Raw genomic sequence first — 20,021 nt, forward strand, 5'->3', positions numbered from 1 at the left:
ATTTGCCTCTTGTGTACTTCAGTGCCTTGGCTGGAAGAAGAGTTACCTCTCTTGAGTTTTTCTTTGCAAGAGGGGGGAGGGGCGCTGGGAAACTTACCTGCTTGGACTGATTTTTTTTTTATTATTATTATTATTATTATTTTTACTAGAAAACGAACGCTTTTAACCTTTTTATTTTTAAGTTTTCGCAAATTTTGTTGGAGATGAGCTGTTTGGGATATTTCCTGTTTTTTTGTGGGCTGAGCCAGGCTATGTCAAGTTACCCAATCTGGTGGTAAGTTCCCTTGCTTTCTTTCTTTCGTTTTGGACTTTACGGAGGCTTTTCTTTTCTTCTTCTGTTTGTTTGGTTTTTTTTTTTAATGTACATTTCCAGTCGTGGGTGTCTGCTGAATGGCATCTACTGGTGCTGTCACTTTAGCCCGTTCCTTGATAGCCGTGGTCTTGTGCTCACGACGCCAAAGCTTTGTGCTTTTCGTTTAATAATAATAATTATACAGTTTTTAAACTTTTTTTTTTTCGCTGTGTGTGTGTTGTTTTTTTTTTTTTTTATTGAGCTACCTGTTCCCAAATCACTGCCTCGTAGAGAGGTATCAGATGGCTTCTTAAAGCGATCCTCCTGCTTTGATCCCTTGCAAAGAACAAAAGGTACTGATTGTATTAAAGAGATAATGATACAAGATGACAGGAGTTTTTCAAGGTAGTTTTGAGTCAGTCGGGTGGAAGAAAGACGAAGGAGAAAGGGAATGAGTCTGTTCTATTTTTTTTTTTCTTATCGCTTTAAGGAATATTTGAAAAAAAAAAAAAAAAAGCAGGTAAGACAAGACTGAACAGCTTGGGTTCGTACAGTATGCGAAGGCAGGCAAGGAAAGCTCTGTCTGGAAGTGGTTACAACCCGAGAGGAGATGATTTAGGAACCAGTTTTGTAAAGTCGAGGAACAGCCTGTTCGAGGGAAGGGACGTTCTTGCTTTAGAGAAATAATTTTGCGGCCAAACAAGGTGAACACCTGGAAGGTGAAATATGGACATATTTTCTAGGTGTTATAGAAGAGTGACAACAGCAAGTAAACTTTAAAGTAAAAAAAAGTCCTGCAGTGATCTCTCTCTCTCTCTCTCTCTCTCTCGTTCTCTCTCCTTTGTATCTAAAGCCATTTTAAAGCTCAAGTGTAAGTTAACCCGCATTCATTTCATCTGGTTAACTAAAAAACAATAATAAAATATATTTCCTCTTTCATCTTCATTAAGAGACCTAAACAGCAAAGTAATTAGCTTGCAGTATAAAAAAAATATATATATATATATCACCACCTGCTAAAGAACTGACTACTAAAACGAACAAGCAAAGATGTGCACGATGCGACTTCTTTGGCATCACATAAAAATGTATTTATTTTAAAGCCGTTATTCTAACTTATTTGTAGAGCAAGAACTGAAATAGCTCAAATTAGATGTCATAGGTCCATAGCCAGCAACTTGCTGGAAATGCAAGCCACTGTGGGCTTGTTAATAGCATTGTTTTGTTTTTCTGGCCAGTTGGAAAATGAAAAAAAAACAAAAAAGTATGGGAAAAAAAATTGTGTTAAAAAAAAAAAAAGAAGAAGAAGGAGCACGAGAGACAACTAGAAGGCTGAGACGGGAAGTTCTCGGGTACTTTTCAGAGCTGATAGTGTGTGAGTGAGTGGCACTGACATGGAAGCTCGCAGCTGAAGAGCAGGTGTGTGTACTGCAGATTTATTTTATTTTATTTCCCCCCCTCTGTCTCGGTGAACATAAAGTGCAGAGAATACTGCTAAAACGAAACAGGTTGCAAAGAGGGGCGGCTTTACAGTTTCTGAAGCTACTTTCAGGGTTGACAGACTCAGGGATGAGGCTGAGACAGCCCCCCCCCCCCCCCCCCCCCCCCCCCCCCCCCCCCCAAGAGCCGAGTTAGCGAAGGAAGGCAAGGTCGGTAACAGAGGCTCGGAAAGGCAAGCACGCTGCACCTTTAAGAGACGAGCGTGTATAATTATAACGCTCACCGCAAAGCAAATTAAGCAAACGGCGCTTGACAAGGCATGCAGATACAGATATAATTACTAAGTTTGGATAATTGGGGTGATGGAAATCCCAGTGGAAAAAGGGCCTTGCCTTCCACACAATTTCCTAGCGAGCCGGAGAAAAAAAAAAAATAAACGAACATTTAGCAAAATACCAGGGTAATTATAAAATACTATTAGCTAAGTAATCCTACCAGATCTCTACGAGACTAATTGCACAATGTTCCGCGTAAGGATGAGGCGTATGGTAGGTTTACTTTGTAGCAGGCTGAATGCTTGTTAATGCCGTTTCCAAAGTGTGTCCCTGATTGCTGGAGTACTATATAGTGAAGTGCACCCACAGTGCAGGGAGATGCCTGCATGACATTAACAACGATATCCACCGTATGTATCTTCTGCTGGTGCCAGGAGACGTCTTTGTAAGCATAGCAACATGGACGCCTAACCTCTACCTGTATCGGGTTAATGACGTCCTGCATCTACCAGTAAGATAAATCCGCCTGCTTCGGTGCTACTCGCTCCTATCTCTGCCCCTTTGTATTATGTCTTCTAAGCATTTGTAAACACGTGCAAGCTGGAAGGAAAGGAAACGGAGAGAAGCAGGTCCAGCAGACGGGCTGTGTGGGTCTTTCTGGGCGGGCAGCAGGAGGTTACCGAAGTCGATTTATTCTCCCCCCCCCCCCTATAATTATTAAAGGCCTCGTGTTACCGCACAGCTGATCATGAAAGGAACGGCCGGGAACGGGGAAAGCGTGACCCCCAATGACTCAACAAGGCGCCTAACTTTTTGGCTGGGTTAGGCTAAGAGGAGGGCAGGCAACTTCCAGGTACGCGGGAGCGAATTCGCTTCCATGGGGAGGCGGTAATGAAATGCTAAGGCCGCCCGGATAATAAGACCGGGGGGTGGAGGGGGTAGTCTGGGAACATCTGGCCAGCCACCTCGGAAACATCTGGCCGGCCACCGCGCACTCCGCCAGCGCGCAGCGACTCAGCAGACGGCTCGGCCCGCGATCCAATTCCTCCCGCATCTTCTGCATAAGGACGGAGCAGCTCTAGGGAGGGCAGAAGAAACAGCTCCCCCCCCCCCCCCCCCCCGGCTGTGCCCGATAGAGCCCGCTGCAGGCTGGAGTGCGCGCCAGATGCGTCCCCTCTGCAGCACAGCTGGAGCCCGCCCTGCTCTGAAGCGTTTGCAATGTGTTTTAGTTGAGTTTTGTTTGTTGTTGTTGTTGGTTTGTTTACCACCATCCCGTGACTGAGACAGCCGTTCCCCAGTGTGGTGTTGTTGTTGTTGATTCATCGGGGGCCCATTCGGGAGTTCCTGCTGTGAAAACTAAATCAAGGGGGGCTGGAAGGGGCACTGGACTGGAAGCCAGCGACAGCCTTCTTGGCAGATTTAGGCTACAAGTGTTGAATGTTGCAGGTCTCCTAGGATGTAGTCTGACACTGTTTGTTTTCTATGTGGAGGTAACAAATTGTTGGCACTTAAACCCGCCCTCCGCCCTCCGCCACCCCCCACTCACAGCTCTCACCACCATATCCGATTGAAGTTGGAAAATGGAGTTTTTCGCATCGTCCGTCCCCCCTTCCTCCCCCTAATGAGTTTTAATCTAACTCGTTACCTTTCAGTCTTCCCGGGACGTCTTAGTAGATCTGGCCCAGGGTTAGAGCAGAATGAGACAACAGCTTTTCAAAAGGAGCCCAAGACATGAAGCAATCACCAGGTTTTGGGAGGACAGTAAATTCCATTGTAAAGGCAGGAGCTGTAGAGCTCCTGCAGGTTGTAAAACCCTTTATAGTACCAATGGAACAATGAAGCAAAGTCGCTGTGATACCTGAGCTTTTTGGAGGGAAAAGTCCATAAACCATTATTAGCCAGGCAGACCCTGCGAAAAGCCACCGGCGCTTATCCCTGGGAGTAGCCAAAAAGGAATTGGATCTACTCCTTGGGATCTGCCGGGTTCCTGTCATGGTCACTTGTCAGCCTGACTCAACATGGCATATTGGGAGCTCTTATATTAGGTCCCTGACATCTGAAAAAGGACTGTAGGTGGTCTCCAAAATTCATGGTCCACATTGGCCCAATTACAGCCTCCAGAGAATTCTAAGCTGCAGTCGAGCACCCAATGGGTTGGGTGGCACCTGCAACTCACACTTTTGCAGTGCTTCTGGGCAGAAGTTAAGAAGTTAACTTTTAATAGAGAGGGAGAAAGAAAGAAACAAAGAGAGTATTTCCAGTAGTGTGTGTGCATGTCTAAATAACGGGTGGCTAAAGTTATGACTGTATTTGATAAACGGTGCAGTGGGAGTCACACAGTTTATAAAATACTGCATACCTCTGCCCCCGAAAGTACGCATGTATGTTTCAGTGTGCACACATTTTTTTTTTTTTTTTTTTTAATGGCAGGGATCCACATAGTTTGTACACCTATTTTCTAAAAGTATGCACATATCTAGTATCTTTTACATGTAAAATAATTGTAATGTATACATAATAACTATAGGTTTATGCACTAGTTGTTGTGGGAGTCTCAATTTAGTGGACCCTTGGGCCGACCTGCTGGAGACGGGGAATAGATGGTCACTGTCTCTAATGAATAGCAGGCTGGGAGGCAGATGTTCAGGCGGGACGTAGATGCTCTTCACCCTGGAAGCTGGTACTCCCCCGGGAGGAGCCCGTAGGAGCCCAACCGCTGGGTCTTAGGCGGGTTGTGGATCAGGACAGGTAACTGGAACCAGACTAGGACAGTAGCAATACTGTAACTGGGTTCGGGTTTCTGGAACCAGGCAGGAACTGTAGCAAGGCTTGGGTACTGGAACCAGGCAGGAACTGTAGCAGGTAAACAGGAACCAAGCAGGTACTGTAGCAGGCAGGCAGGAACCAAGCAGGTACTGTAGCAGGAATCGAGCGACGAAGCCAAGCGAGTCACTCCGGGGCACAGTGCAACAGGAAACCGGAAAGCTAACCCGTTGCAAGGCGAGGACTGGGTGGCCGCGGCCGGCTTATCAAGGCCGCGGCATCTGACGTCAGGAACTGGGCGGAGTCACCACTGGCAGGAAACGGGCTAGAAAGGCGTCCAAGTGGCACGCGCGTGTGCCTAGGAGCAGGGCGTCCTCAGGCACCTTCGTGGCGGCGCGGCCCCGGCGGGGACGCCGCCAAACAAGCCACAAGCCAGGGCTCCGGAGGCGGGAGCAGGTCCGGGAACAAGGAGGTAAGGGCTTGGCCGCGGTGCTCGCGGCCAGGACCGCAACACTAGTGGCAGGAATTTCATAAAGTTGAGTGATGTATGCACATATTTCACGTATGAAAATATTTTCTTATGTGCATACTTCCAGGCACCAGTTCACCGAGACCTCCACCACTTTTCCCACACTGTCCACCACTTGCTCTAGACCCCCCCCCCCCACACACACACACACACACCCCTACCCAAAACTGCAGATAAAATAGAAATCGGATGCAATTTCTGTGACTTGATTAGCAGATGTAGAAAAGAAAGCATGGGTGCACGCTTTATGAAAGAGGCTCCTAGCTCCGCACGCCCTGGAAGTTCCACTTTCTCCGTGATTACTCAGTCCGTGCAGCGGCAGAGGTCCGCGCCTACGTGAGGCCTTCTGAAAATGCACTTGGCCTATGCAAAAGCTGCATATGTGCCCAAAGGCCAATTTTACATGCACAAACCCTGCATAATTCTTTGAACATTCACCCCATAATTTAAACATGGCATTTGTTTTTACAACTAAATTAGGCATGCTGCTCAGAATGCAAATAAGCAAGTGCAATACCCTGATTTAATCATTCCATTTGTCTGACCAGGTTTCAACTTTGACATAGACATCAGTTCTCTCCATACGAACATCTTTTTTTTTTAATTAACATAAAGAATTATTTGAACTATTCACGATTTTAGAATCCATTCTCTTTTATTCAAGTAATTTATCAACAGAAAGCCAGGAATGTAATCCTGAGTCTGATGTGCAAAACTGAGGAAAAACTTTGCAAAGTCCACTTGGCAAGCAAAAACAGCAAACCGAACCTGTTATTTGTGACAGCACGCAGCATTTGCCGTTTTAGCATGGGAAGTGGACTTTGCGAAATGTGTTGACTTTCTGAATGCTAACATTTTGTGTACAGTTTTATGGTTGCAAACTTTTATATAAATTAATGGTTAAGCGCTTTGTGATGCAAAATTATGCAATGCGGTTCATTTCTACCTGATAGTACAATCGCACAGGAAATTTGTTTCACAAAACAAACAAACCTACACTTTAATGAGGCCTATTTGTTTTCGCTTCCAGTAGCAAAATAGCACAGGCTAAATCACCAATCGTGCAATGCATTTCTCTCCAGTTTCTACACTGGCCTCCTTTATTGCCTACCCAGCACACCTAGATTCTCATAACACAGACGTACCAAATCCTCTGTTTAGGAGCGTTAATGGGTTAAACCACAGCAAGAGCTATGTCCTCTATTAATGTTCACCGATGAGTAACGTTTTTCATACCATGGTCCTCTTTTGCTTATTCTATTCTGACCTGAGGGTGGGGGGGGGGGGGGGGTAAAAGCTCCAGAAAGCTAATCAGGAAATGCATTGTTAGTCCGATAAACATATATCTATAATCTTTTATTTGTTAAACTGTATTTCCACATGCATTCAAGTGGCCTAACAGGGCGACCACACCACTTTATACACTAGTATTTTCCGAGGCATTTATATTGTGATGGCTAAGTTATTCCACCCCAATAATGATCAGAAAATCAATTATTGTCAATGCTCATTTGGGACAACAAATTAGATACTGGCAATATGTTATCTAAGAGATTGCAAATCTCTTTATTCATTTTTTTTTTTTAATGTTTCAGCTGATCAAATCATGCCATTCAGATAGTTGTTTGTTTTTTCATGACTGGCATGCTACTTCTGTATTAAGATATAAACATCCTGCTATTCTGATTGTGATTTAGTAGGGGCGATCATTAGCTTGTAAACGTAATGGAGGGAAGGGTGAACCACTCACTTTTCCTATATATCCACTCCCAGCATTAGCAGTGTGAGTGCATATCATATATAGAAATCCCGCTGATACATGGGCCTTCCCAAAACCAGGACTCCAGAAGCCAAGCAGTTTGGGTTTTTAGGGTCAAAATGACATTAGTTTAATTATTTCATTTATAGTCCACATTGCAGCAGTTCAAAGCAGATTACATTCAGGTACTTTAGGCATTTCCCTATCCCCAGGGGGGTTTACAATCTGACAGGGTCATTCTTTAAATATCGTGTGCGTTAGGGCGTTATCGCACGTGATAACGCCTGACGCACGTGACAATGGGCGCATCACGGCAGTAGAATTTAAATTAGGGAAAGGGGTGGGGTTAGGGAGGAGTTTGGGCGGGGGTTAAGGCTAAAAAGCAGTGGCACCTCTGCGGGCGATATTGTTTTGGACATTATTGCTGGCAGAAGCACCAGAAAGAGCATCACCTTTTGCCGTGGTGCTATGGGGGCAGTGGTGCTATGTGGCGCAGTCGCTCCCGTGGTGGGCAAAACTGCACCGCCACAATGCAGCCGGCTGCACACCTTCGTCCCCCAGTTCCAAGTGGGTAACTTTCAAACCGACGCATGTGCACAAATATATGCACATTTGCCAGCGGGCACATGGACGCGCCAAATTTATAACATGCACGCATTTATGCGTGCATGTTATAAAATCCGCTACCCATGTGCACACGTGTGCACGATTTTATATCGATGCACGCACGTGCGTGTGAATGCCATCGCGTGTGCATAAGTGGGATTTTAGTAGATGTGCGGGGCGATGCATTAGGGGCTATTTCCCTCCCTGTTCCCTCCCAATTTGCCCTTGTAAAGGAGCAGACTTCCTAAACCCCCTACCTAACCTGCCTCCATTTTACACTACTAGCCCCAACCCCCTAAACCCTGCTGACTACCCTAAAATTTTATTTTACTACTTGCCCCACAGTCCATAGCAGCAGCAACTTATGTGGCTGTCGAATCCCGGCGCACGCTTGTGCGTGACTCGGACTGAATGGCGCTGTCCTGGCCCGCCCATGTCTCACCCAGACCCTGCTCCGGCCTGGCCCTTTTTGTGAAATCCTTTTCCAATGCGCACACCGGGAGATACGCGGGTGACTGCGGGCCTCTTACAATCCACCCGGCCAGCTCGTGTCCCAGGCACGCGAGTATCTCCCGGACATGACGCGCGTAGGCCTTTTAAAAATTCACCCTTAAGCTTGTACCTGAGGCAACAGTGAGTAAGGTGACTTGCCCAAGGTCACAAGTAGTGGGATTTGAACTCTGGTTTCCCTGGTTCATAGCCCACTGCAGCTATCTTAGGGGATTATTTTCTACGGCTATCGCATGCAAAAAGTCCCTTTTCGCGTGCAATAGCTTGCCGGGGGGCAGAGTCGGGGCGGCGAGGAGGCGGAGGCGACGCTATCTTCGCTGGCGGGCGATAAGGTAAGACACCTTTCACGGTGGCGCTTTTGGGGGCAAAAGCCGGCAGCGATAACACCGCGGTGGTGCGATCGCTGCCGGCTTTCGCAGGCCCGCCCCCCCGTTACCGCCAGGATTCACTATTCTCTGCGAGAATGGAAAATCCCGGCCTTAGTTATTAGGAGCAAATATATGCAAATAGAGGTCACGAATGTTCCGTGTGAATATTCTGAAAAGCAGACCTCTGGTGGGTTCTCAAAGGCCAGATGTGAGAATCACTGATATGAAAATATGTAAACAGCCGAAAATAAATTAAATTAGATGACTGAAGAGTGGACATTCAGAAGGAAATACAAAAAAATAAGCACAGGAGGAATGGTCATAATAAAAGGTGTGTACCTTTTTCTCTCCCCCGTAAACAAATATAAAAAATCAGATAACTGTAACAAAGTACATTAGGACAAAAAGGGAAGGAATCTTAGAAATAAGAATAAAAAGAGGTGGTCAAATCAAGAAACAAGCGAGCTGATATTTTGAGAAACCAAGGCAGCACATCTGCTTTGGTAGCAGAAAGTTCATTAAGCCATAGATTTTTGCTGTAACATAAGGGAGGGGGAGAGTGAGGAGCACCCCCTCCGATAGCCCTTTGAGGTGTTACACTTTCTTTAAATAATATCTAATTGGTTTCTGCACCTCTCCCCATTCCCATGCTTGCCAACCATGGTCACCTCAAGGCAACTTACAGCTCGGCCCAGACTCAACAAAGATCTCACCTAACATTTTACAAAATTTACTGAGTAACAGAAAAACAAAGCTAAGGGGATTGATTAGCATATTACAGCGGTTTCCTTTTCATTCAGATGCCGAAGAATACTCACCGTGCGAGCCCAGGAACGCTTTTCATGTGTTAAAGACCTTGAACACAGTTCTTATGTTATTATTACCCAATAAACTGATTTAATTTTTTTTTAAGCCTAATAACTGCTACCTGCATATTTTTGATTAGAGTGTTGAGATCAAATGGGAATTCTGTCGGCATGCGTAGTGTAATTATCTGTGCTTAGTAATCTTCTTCCATGGGTAAGCAGCTATTTTCCACTTTACTGCTGCATGTGGCTCTCTGTCCTCTTTTATTACTCTTCACAGAGTAAAATTAATTTGCACGTAGGGCAGTCTGAGTAGCGATGGGGCATTTGAGCGTTCTTGGGTACAGGGGCAGGGCAGAAACAGAGAATATGACAGCAGATAGGAAGATTAAAGAGCATCCAGTCTGCAACGTCATAGACTTAGGAAGGGTAATACTAATTTTTTAAAGGGCCTCTGTAGGTAAAACAGTGTTCCCCTCCGCACATAAATGACCTTTGACACACTGGTTTACCCAGACTGAGCAGAGGCATTGCCGGGGATGGGAGCAAGGAAGGCCGGTTTGCACATACACTCATCATTTTTCATTTTCCAGTTTCTAATTCCTGTGCACAGTTTAGCAGGTGTAATTGTGCGTGGGTAGTTTGGGCGGGATGCATTTCTAAAGGGAAAGCGCATGTATAATGCATTTGCACGTACTTTACCGTTGAACTTTGGCATACCTTATGCACACATTTACTACATAATTTACCTGGGCTCTTACAAAATTACCCCCAGAGAGGATCATTTTCAAATGCATTATCCACTGGAATAAAAGCATTTTTTTTTCTGCAGAAATTGGCTTTTGTGCATGTGTGAGCAAACTAAACTATGTTCTGTTCGCATTTCAGTTTATTCAGACAGAGCAAAGGTGTTCCTGGAGGTGGAGCTGCATAAGTGCAGATGTCAGAAATTCCTCTGCCCCTGCCTCCATATTTCTTTGCACTACATAGCAGGTTTACGTGTGTACAGGAGATTTGGAAGGGTCATTTTCAAAGCGGGAGTATGTGCATTAGTCCTCTTGGAAAATTGATGTAACTTCTGCGCATGTACGCTGGCTGATGAATGCTCGAGGTTATGAGATTACTCACCCCCACAGAAACCTATCTCAGCACGCTTTGCGTAAAGAGTACCGTTCGCTAAGCCATCAGATCACGGGATCTTCTCCAACAAGGGAGGATGCTCGCAGGCTGTCTCCGGTCATCCCTTTGCCTGTTTATTTACAGATTCGTACTGCATCCATTCTTCCCCCTGTGGTAAAACACCTATAGAAATAAGACCTGCAATGGCTACACATGCCTTGAAGAGAAGAAAAAAAAAAAAAAGCTAGAAAGGAAGAAAGAGAAAAGAGAAATAATTTTGTTTCAGGTCACTGAGTCATTTCCTTTCCCACTAATGTCATGTCATTTTATTTTCTCATGTACATAATTTGTTTCACATAATATATTATTTACAAAGTACATGCTTTTTTTTTTTTTTGCAAAGTGCTCACTTTTTTCACAGCGCATGTAATTTCTACGAATAGCACACACTAAAAGGCTTTAGCACAAACTAAAACAACATAAATGAGATTTTGTTAGTGGGGGTTTTGTGTGTGTGTGTGTGTGTGTGTCATTTCATATGGGGAAACAAGGCAAAGCAATATAACAAATACCATTGATGTTTTCGTATCATTTTAAAAATCACAATGCATCCCTACACAGTGAGAGGGAACTAGATGGATAAAAAAAAAATATGGAAGGAACGAACAAGGAAAGAAAAGTAGATCAGAAAACAAAAGAGGCAATTTGCAATATTTTTCAGGGGGAACGCAGAATGAGACAGTCCCATCTGATCAGTGCAGGTGAATAATATCACTTCCGCACCGTTCCGCAGGCATAGAAAATGCAGCCTAATGTCAATCGCTGACACGGAGGAGACCGAGTCAACTGACCAGTGAAGTCACCGAGTAGAGGGAGATAAGGAGATATGTCCCTCCTGCCTTCCTCAGTTATAATTCTTCATGGTCCCCCTGGCTGAAATGACTGCAAGTACCTGCACTTACTCTGCGATCAGATAAGCACAGTGCAACATTCATTCTGGGAAGCTGGAACTTCAGGTTTTATTAGCAGGAGGGGTTTTGACTGATATTCAAGGAAAAGTGATTCCCACCTCCCCTCCTGGGCAGTCACAGTCCCCTTCCCCCACTTTCTGTATCTCAGGAGCCTGGGGATCTCAGATTGCTAAGCAAGATGGCCTCAGTCATCAGTGAAAGTTACAAGAAATGCAAAGACAGGCCATGCATCCTGCTGAAACACTCAGTAATTAGGTTGGCTTGAGGTGAAAAGACAAAAGGGCCAAAAGTACAATCTTTGGACAAAGCTGAGGCAAGAAAACACAGCATCTGCAAGTCAGCTTGCTTGCAGAGTTATGAAACAGTGCATCCTCTGCCCAAGGATTTCATTTCCTGCAACCTCCCAAGTTTGCACAAAGCACTTCAGAACTCTTGCCCACCTCTTATATTTTGCACTTCTAAGTAAAAGACAATGAGCTATTTCAAAACTGTGCAAGCTCACTGATTTGCAGGCTCTTGTGCCTTTATTTCTGTCTGGGACTCAGGTCTGCCCCTTCACTCTGTTCTTATCAGGGTGAGGCCACTGAGAATCCTGGAAGGCAATGAGATAAAATAAAAAGGTGATTTACTTTCCTTAGGGTTGAGGAAAACATTAATGAGGTATTTTAAGGAATGAAAACCTTTTTTAAGGGAATACAAGATATAGGACTTTCCAAATAAAGCTCCTAGTTCTGACTCCTCATCCCATTTTAACCCACACCCATACAACCTTGTTGCAATCATCATGGGAGCACTATAATGTGGCGGTCTAGAACAGTGTGGAATTCAAACACAGAGAGGCCGAGGTCCTCAAAAATATTTATTTGGAAAACAATATTCCGAGTTTTCCGGCGTCGGTCTTCATAACCGGCAGGCGCAGCAGGATCGCATTAGCAAGGAGGCGCTAGGGTCGCACAAGCGACCCCTAGCGCCTCCTTGCCAGCACCACCCCCTAATTTAGGTATTACATGGCACACCCCTTGCGAGCGCCATGCACATGTTAGGAAAGCGGGCGCTGAAAAGTCAGCACCCGCTTTCTGTGCTTTTTATTGCATCGGCCCCATAGTCTGAAGACTCTAGTTTAGAGCATCTGTAAACAGCTGTAACTTACTTAGGTCATTTGTTTTTCCGCATAATATCACATGGGGAAAATGCTGCCACCTCCTTTGCACTCTCGGTTGCCCTCTTGCTCACTCTGTTTTCTTACCTGTGCTCTGGCATTTGTCCTCCTTTTTCTGCCACTAGCATCATCCTCGCTGTCCTGCCCCTTTCCTCCCCCTTTTCCCCCTTTCCATGGCCTAGTGCTTCAAGCAATGGGCTGAAAATCAAGGAGACCAGGTTCCGAATTCCAGTTCCCCTACTGACAGATAATCCTTTTGACCTTGGGTAAGTCTTTCTCTCCTGTTGCCTTTGTTACCCACCTGATTGCAAGCTTTATGCTAGAGGGACTTATTATACGTCTTGAGCATCATTTGGAAAGGTGGGCTAAAAATCAAAAAATGATTAAACTGGCCTACATCAGTTTTGCTGACTACAAGATAACTTGTGCTCTTTATGTATCTTAGTGTGCTGAATCCAAAAACCACATCCGTTTCCACCTGTCACGACTGCTTTTTCCGCAAAATGCTGTCTACTCATAAACTCTTATAGCGATATTGTAACATTATTATTTAGATATGCTGAATTCGCCAAAAGATAATTAATGTGCAGAACGACATGCTGAATATGCAATCGGCATGACCAATAGGAAGACTGCTTATTAAACAGTTTAAAACTGCTGATGTCAAGCATTTTATGGCTATATCAGCAGTGTGAAAACCGACGGTAGCATTCAGTCATTCAAAAGGCTTAGAAGTCACAGGAAATTTAACTCTGTTAAATCTGTTTTTGTTGACTATGTCATCCAACACTCGAATAGTTCGTGGATGATGCCAGAATGATCCTGATATATTCTGTTGCATTTGTGGTTGTTTCACAACACCCCAAAAAAGGACAAATATATCTGATATCTGACTTTGAAAGAAAAGCTTATCATGCATAGTGTGACCAGGACAAACCTTGAGCACCACATAAAGGGCCAGATTTTCTAACCTATGTGCGGGTGTAGATTTGTGCGTGCAATCTGGCGCGCACAAATCTACGCCCGATTTTATAACATGCGCGCGCAGCCGCGCGCGCATGTTATAAAATCTGGGGTCGGCGCACACAAGGGGGTGCACGCTTATGTACCTTGCACACGCCGAGCCCTAGGGGAGCCCCGATGGCTTTCCCCGTTCCCTCCGAGGCCGCTCCGAAATCAGAGCGGCCTCGGAGGGAGCTTTCCTTTCGCCCCCCCCCACCTTCCCCTCCCTTCCCCTATCTAAACCACCCCCCAGCCCTACCTAAATCCCCCCCTACCTTTATTTTTAAGTTGCGCCTGCCGCTAGGTTGTGCGCTCAGGCCTTCGGAGGCCTCTGGCCATGCTCCTGCCCCACCCCAGACCACCCACGCCCCACCCCTTTTTTCAAGTACCGGGACATACGCGCGTCCCGGGGTTTGCGCGCGTCGCCGAGCCTATGCAAAATAGGCTCGGTGCACACAGGAGGGGGTTTCAAAAGATTACATGCGTAACCCTTTTAAAATCCACCCCAAAGTGTGCAGGACAAGTGTTGAAAACCTGAGACAATGGACTAAAGGTCAGAGAAAAATTCTCAGCTTCGGAGTTCCAGTGTTGTGGCAAGAAACCTCAAAACCACTGGAGAGAAAATTTCTCCCTAACAATTAAAATTTACACAACTATTGTTCTCTTGGTTAGACAATAGACTCGTTTTTGTTTTTTTTTTGCATGAAACAAATATATTACGTGCTGTCGCTTCTTTAGAACTTCTTATTACCCTTGATAATCAACTTTATAATCTTTAATCAAACATTTCTCATTTGTGAAAAAAGTTGACACGTTGCATATCTTTTGACTTCGTATTTGAAATCAGCACCTTCCATTTGGGTAAAGTCAGCAAAAATAATTAGGTCAGCAGGAAACTTTTTTGCAAATGTAGACCAGGGTTGTTATTACTGCTGCTGGCTCTGTGTGAATCTGAGTGAGTTGGAGGCTCACAGTGTTCATAATACCTGTGCTGTTTTGTGAGAGTGTGGGTGACACATGGCTCAAACACCTTAAGAACCACACAGAGCCTGAAGCAGCAGCAGCAGCAGCTCTATTGCAAGGGCTCGGACAGAATGGGGAAGGAGGGCACTGATTGAGGGAGCTTGCTGGTAGGCTGGTGGAATGGAGAGAGTGGTGACATGTGCCGGGGCAGGTACAGAACTTTGTCAACATTTTGTGAAATCCCTGCAAAATGCAGATTTGGTGTAATCTGTTAAAACTAAAAAAATAGATCAAATAAACTCCAGACTATGAGGCCGATGTATTAAGCTGAATTAAAGCTTGATAAAATGCCAAATAAAGCATGCAATTTAATTTGGGAAATTTTTCACACTCTCTTCGCCTTTTTTGTCTGTTGTTTAATTTGGAGAAGTACAAAGTAGAATAAATGACGAGCTATATAATTGTGCAAAGCAGCTCATTACCTAATATCAGTGTGGAATGTCTGTTAGACTGGTGGCCCTTGCAGCACACTCACACACAGGTCAATACAGTAAAGTGCGGCCGCGGTTACCCTGCTCCTAACCCTCTTTCTACTAGGGATGTGAATCGTTTTTTGACGATTTAAAATATCGTCCGATATATTTTAAATCGTCAAAAATAGTTAGGGCCACGATACAATACCAATTCCCCAGATTTATCGTTAAAAAATCGTAAATCGGGGGAAGGGGAAGGGCAGGAAAACCGGCACACTAAAACCCCCTAAAACCCACCCCCGACCCTTTAAATTAAATTCCCCACCCTCCCGAACCCCCCCCAAATGCTTTAAATTACCTGGGGATCCAGCGGTGGTCCAGAACGGTGGCGGTCCGGAACGGCCCCCTCAATTGAATCCTGTTGTCTTCAGCCGGCGCCATTTTGCAAAATGGCCGCCGCAAAATGGCGGCGGCCATAGACCAAAACGATTCGACGCAGGAGGTCGTTCCGGACCCCCGCTGGACTTTTGGCAAGTCTTGTGGGGGTCAGGAGGCCCCCCCAAGCTGGCCAAAAGTTCCTGGGAGTCCAGCGGGGTTCCGGGAGCGATTTCTTGCCGCGAATCGTTTTCCGTACGGAAAATGGCGCCGGCAGGAGATCAACTGCAGGAGGTCGTTCAGCGGGGCTTCCGGACCGCCGCTGAACGACCTCCTGCAGTCGATCTCCTGCCGGCGCCATTTTCCGTACGGAAAACGATTCACGGCAAGAGGGGGTTTTAGTGTGCCGGCTCACGATTTTAACGATTTTCACGATAGTTTACACACCCAAACGGCAACAATACGATTCCCTCCCCCTCCCAGCCGAAATCGATCGTTAAGACGATCGAGGACACGATTCACATCTCTACTTTCTACTCACTTTTCGGCCGCATTAGTCCAACCCGTGATACACAATCCCCTTTAACCCATTCTTACCGCCTCTTTAAATCACCGGGTAACCCCTTCCGCCCGCAGCATGTATATTAGATATAAACGATCGAATTAGCTATTCCCTCCCAAACAGTAACGCGCACTCCGACTATCGCTTTTTTAACCTGCTGTTTTGCCGCGCGTTTAACCTGCTAACTTACCGCCTACCCTTACCCCTGCGTTAGAGGCAGGGGTAAGGGTAGGCGGCAAACTTTCCCCCAGCTCCCGTTCACCTGCCCTGGCCGTGTCCATGGGTGCTGGTCTCCGGGGCAGCCCCAGTCCTCTCCCCTCCTCCCGAAGCAACGAAAGCGGAAAAAAGCGAAAAAAAAAGCAACAAAGTGGACGGTTCTCCTACGCTCGGGATTGCCAGGTGCTTTACACGCCTTGCTTCAGGAGGAGGGGAGAGAGGACTGGCAATCCCGAGCGTAGGAGAACCATCCACTTCCTGGTACCTTTCATTTCAAATGTCATTTGAAATGACAGATACCAGCGTGTCCGTGAAGCGTTAGGCCAGCGCACCCAGGATACTGTATAGCGCTCTATACAGTAAAATGGGTTGCGCGGGCCTAACACTTCACGGACGCTTCTTGGACGCAGCTTGCATTTGCAAGCTATTTACATACAGGATCGAGCGGTAGATGAGCCGGACTGTGCGTGCGGCAACCACGGGTGCGCCTGGCACTAACGCAGCTCTTCCTACCGCTCCTTACTGTATCGGCCTGACAGCTATTGTGTCTCAATACTTTTAATAACAATGACAACAAACCATTTCCTAACATGCACAGCAGGTAAACTTGACGGGTAACTCACAATTTGGGGCAAACTTAAATTCTGTCCACGTGTTCACTCCAGCTCTGTCCACAGTAGATTCTCTTCATAGACAGCACACAAACATAACTGGAGGCAAAACTCTTACTTACTCCATCTATTTTTCCCCACCCTGTTTTAATCCCAATTGCACATCTGAATTGAGAAGAAAGGCTATTTTTGGTTTGTTCCAAATAGAACAAACCAAAAATGGCCTTGCACAAAAAAAACCTGAAAATTTTCAAGGTATTTTCATTTTGTTTATATAAAATTGTCTCTCTGCCCTCCGTCACTGAATCCCAAGAATTACCCAGAGTTTCTTCAGGCCCATCCTGTTCCCCTTCTGCCCCACGAAGAAAGCTACGGGAGCAGGCCTACCTGATTGGACTGAACCAAGCCGATGCAATGTTGTAAAGAACTGCTGCAGAGCCAGAGTGAGTGGGCTCACTTCGGCCACTTTCTTTGTTCTGGACCTCCATGGAAGGGGTAAGTGGAGGCCAGTAAGGTTCCCAGCTGCAGCTGGAGGGGGAAGGGACTTGGAGGGGGCCGAGAGGGGCCAGGAGAGGCCTCAGATGGGTTCAACTTTCTTGAAAGAAGGGAGGGAGGGGTTTTGAGGGGCCCTATTGGGTTTTTTTTTGTTTTTTTTAATGTTTATTTTGGTTTGGGAAATGAACCAAATTTAAGTAAACATTAATGGTTAAATTTTAAACCCCCCCTCCCCCGTTTGTAAAATCTGGGGGGTTATGCGCATGGCCGGGCCTTGCGCGCACCACGCGTATTTTAGAAGTGGCCCAACCGTGCGCGTAACCCCAGTTACGCACACAAGAGCTGGGCCTCGGCAAAGGGGCGGTTCGGGGGCAAGGAAGGGCAGGGCTGGAGGTGGCTGGTACAGCGGCCTTTTGCTGCTGTGCTGGGGGGATCGTGCGCCAGCAGTCTGCTGGCACATGCAACTTACTCCAGGTCGGGCCCTGAAGTAAGTTGTGAAATAAAAGAAAAAGAAGGTGGAAGGTAGGAATTAGGGGTTGGGGAGGAGAAGGGGAAGTGAGGTTGGAGCAGGGAGGGTAGGGAAGTTCCCTCCCAGTCCACTTCTTAATTGGAGCAGACTGGGAGGGACCTGGGGAAGGCTGGGAAGCGTCGCCGTGTGAAACTAGCAAAAATCTACCCCCCCCCTTGCACACGCCGCGAGCACATGCGCATGCGGATTACAAAATCCGGCGCACTTGTGCGCGCGGCCTGCTGATTTTATAACATGCGCGAGGTGGCGCGCGCATGTTACAAAATCGGCATGTCCATGTGCGCGCGCCGGATAGTGCGCGCACATGGACGCCCGCACGTGCCTATTAAAATCTACCCCTATATGAACTGAAAAAATAAAATGAAAAAAATGAAACAAAACTAATTTTTTGTCATTCACATCCCTATTGTACACCACTTTGATTGATAGATTCTTTTCCAAAAAGGCAGTTAATAAGTCAGAATAAATAATTATAAATAAATACCTATCTTTAAATAGCTAAATTGTGAGTGAAAAATGTTACATGAAAAATTTTGCAAAACCAAATTTTTTTGTGAAACTTGACTACAACTCGGGTAAATTATGTTAGATTTATGATACCTAAACTAAAGAGCACAGACATTAAAGGGTCAATTTTTAATGAGCTGCTATCTTAAATCTTAATTTTATCTGCAACTTCTCCAGCTAGATTGCAGCTGAAAATAGGCCTAAGTGTATTCGGCAAGACATAGCCATCTAGATATAAACCAGTGCTAGGACTGTTCAGAAAAGGCCAGCAGCTGGCATGAAAGCAGATATTTGAGAGATATTAATCATGGCTTTCAAAAAGATATTTGGACTATGCAGGAGGAGGAGTCACCATAAGCACCTCATTTCATGTTCTAGGCTCCTCCTACAGATGTGCTCACATACACATTGAATCACTTAAATATTGCACATATACTTTTTTTATTCACCTCCGGCAGCTCTGTGACCTGAATATATTTACTCTTGCCTAAGAAAGGAGCATGTCTGGCCTGAAATTATGTCACAGGCATGCAGCTCCCTTTAGTTTGTATGGGAGCATTTTTGACACTCTATAAAATGTCTCTATCAGACCTTTACCTTTTATTCTAACTAAAATCTCTCCTCTTCAAATTTTAAAAAAAAATGTTTATTTTTCCCTATTTCTAAAAGTTTCCATAAGCAATCTTTTTTTTTGCAAAAGATCAGATAACATCCTGACACTTGTCATTTAAAAATGGCTGTGGTTTAGTCTAAACCTAAGAATCTCTTTTGCAACATGCACAACACTTTTCTTATTCTAGACCTTGCTTGCATGCCTTCTCTCTCATGCACACTCATTCACTCGGACCCTAGGTGTTCATACTTCATCTCTACACATTTTCATCTACTCAGGCTACATTCATTCATGAGACTATATTTATTTCAAATTTATTTTTTTCAAATTCTTATATACCGCAATACTCAAGTGTAACCTGGCTGGCACAGTGTAGAACATTAAAAATCATATAATAATATAGAAAAATAAAGCAAGGCAAAAATAAAATAAAAATAAATAAAAATACCTACAAATTAGAAAATGAACGAAAAATCTCTCTGCCATTCTCAAATAGCCCAATGCCCCAGAGACTCATAAGTTGGTAAATAACCATGTCTTCACCTTTTTTCTGAACACCAAATAGTTGGACTCCAGCCTGATATCAAGCAGGGTAGAATTCCAAATATCAGGGCCTATCACAGAAATGCCCACTTTTTTCCAGGCTTCTCTGTGAACCTCGTTGACTGAAGGTACATACATTGGAGCCCTCTGTGCTGAGTGTAAGCACTGGTTAGGGATATAATCCCTAACCAAATCCTGTAGATATTTTAATACATCTTCTCTATGCATCCACTGTATTGTATGGCTATCAAAAGACATGTAGTAAATCAAAAACAGCTAGAATCCCAACATATAAGGCTCAATACTGGTGTGAATACACAACATGATATTATTCATCAGCAGACCTCATATAAGGCATACATATTTGATGCTAGTTAGCATAGCATAGTGACCTCATATAAGGCATACATGTTTGATGCTAGTTAGCATAGCATAGTAGCATAAGTATACCAGTGTTATAATCATAGGTCATGTATTGTTCATCAAAAACAATTTTTTAAGATTTTTCTTATGCAAATAAAATATTAAATCGGCC

At 45.0% G+C, this 20,021-nt stretch overlaps 1 protein-coding gene across 1 annotated transcript in view; it reads left to right on the forward strand.

Moving 5' to 3' along the window:
- Positions 1-203: 203 nt before the first annotated feature.
- The window catches only part of WNT3A (Wnt family member 3A), a 262,446-nt gene continuing 242,628 nt past the window's right edge, over positions 204-20,021 (forward strand). The window contains exon 1 of the mRNA XM_029588289.1: positions 204-274. Within this exon, the coding sequence (XP_029444149.1) occupies positions 204-274 (71 nt within the window). The remainder of the gene's footprint in view (positions 275-20,021) is intronic.

The sequence above is a fragment of the Rhinatrema bivittatum genome, chromosome 2 (genome assembly GCF_901001135.1).
Source record: "Rhinatrema bivittatum chromosome 2, aRhiBiv1.1, whole genome shotgun sequence".
NCBI lineage: Eukaryota > Metazoa > Chordata > Amphibia > Gymnophiona > Rhinatrematidae > Rhinatrema > Rhinatrema bivittatum.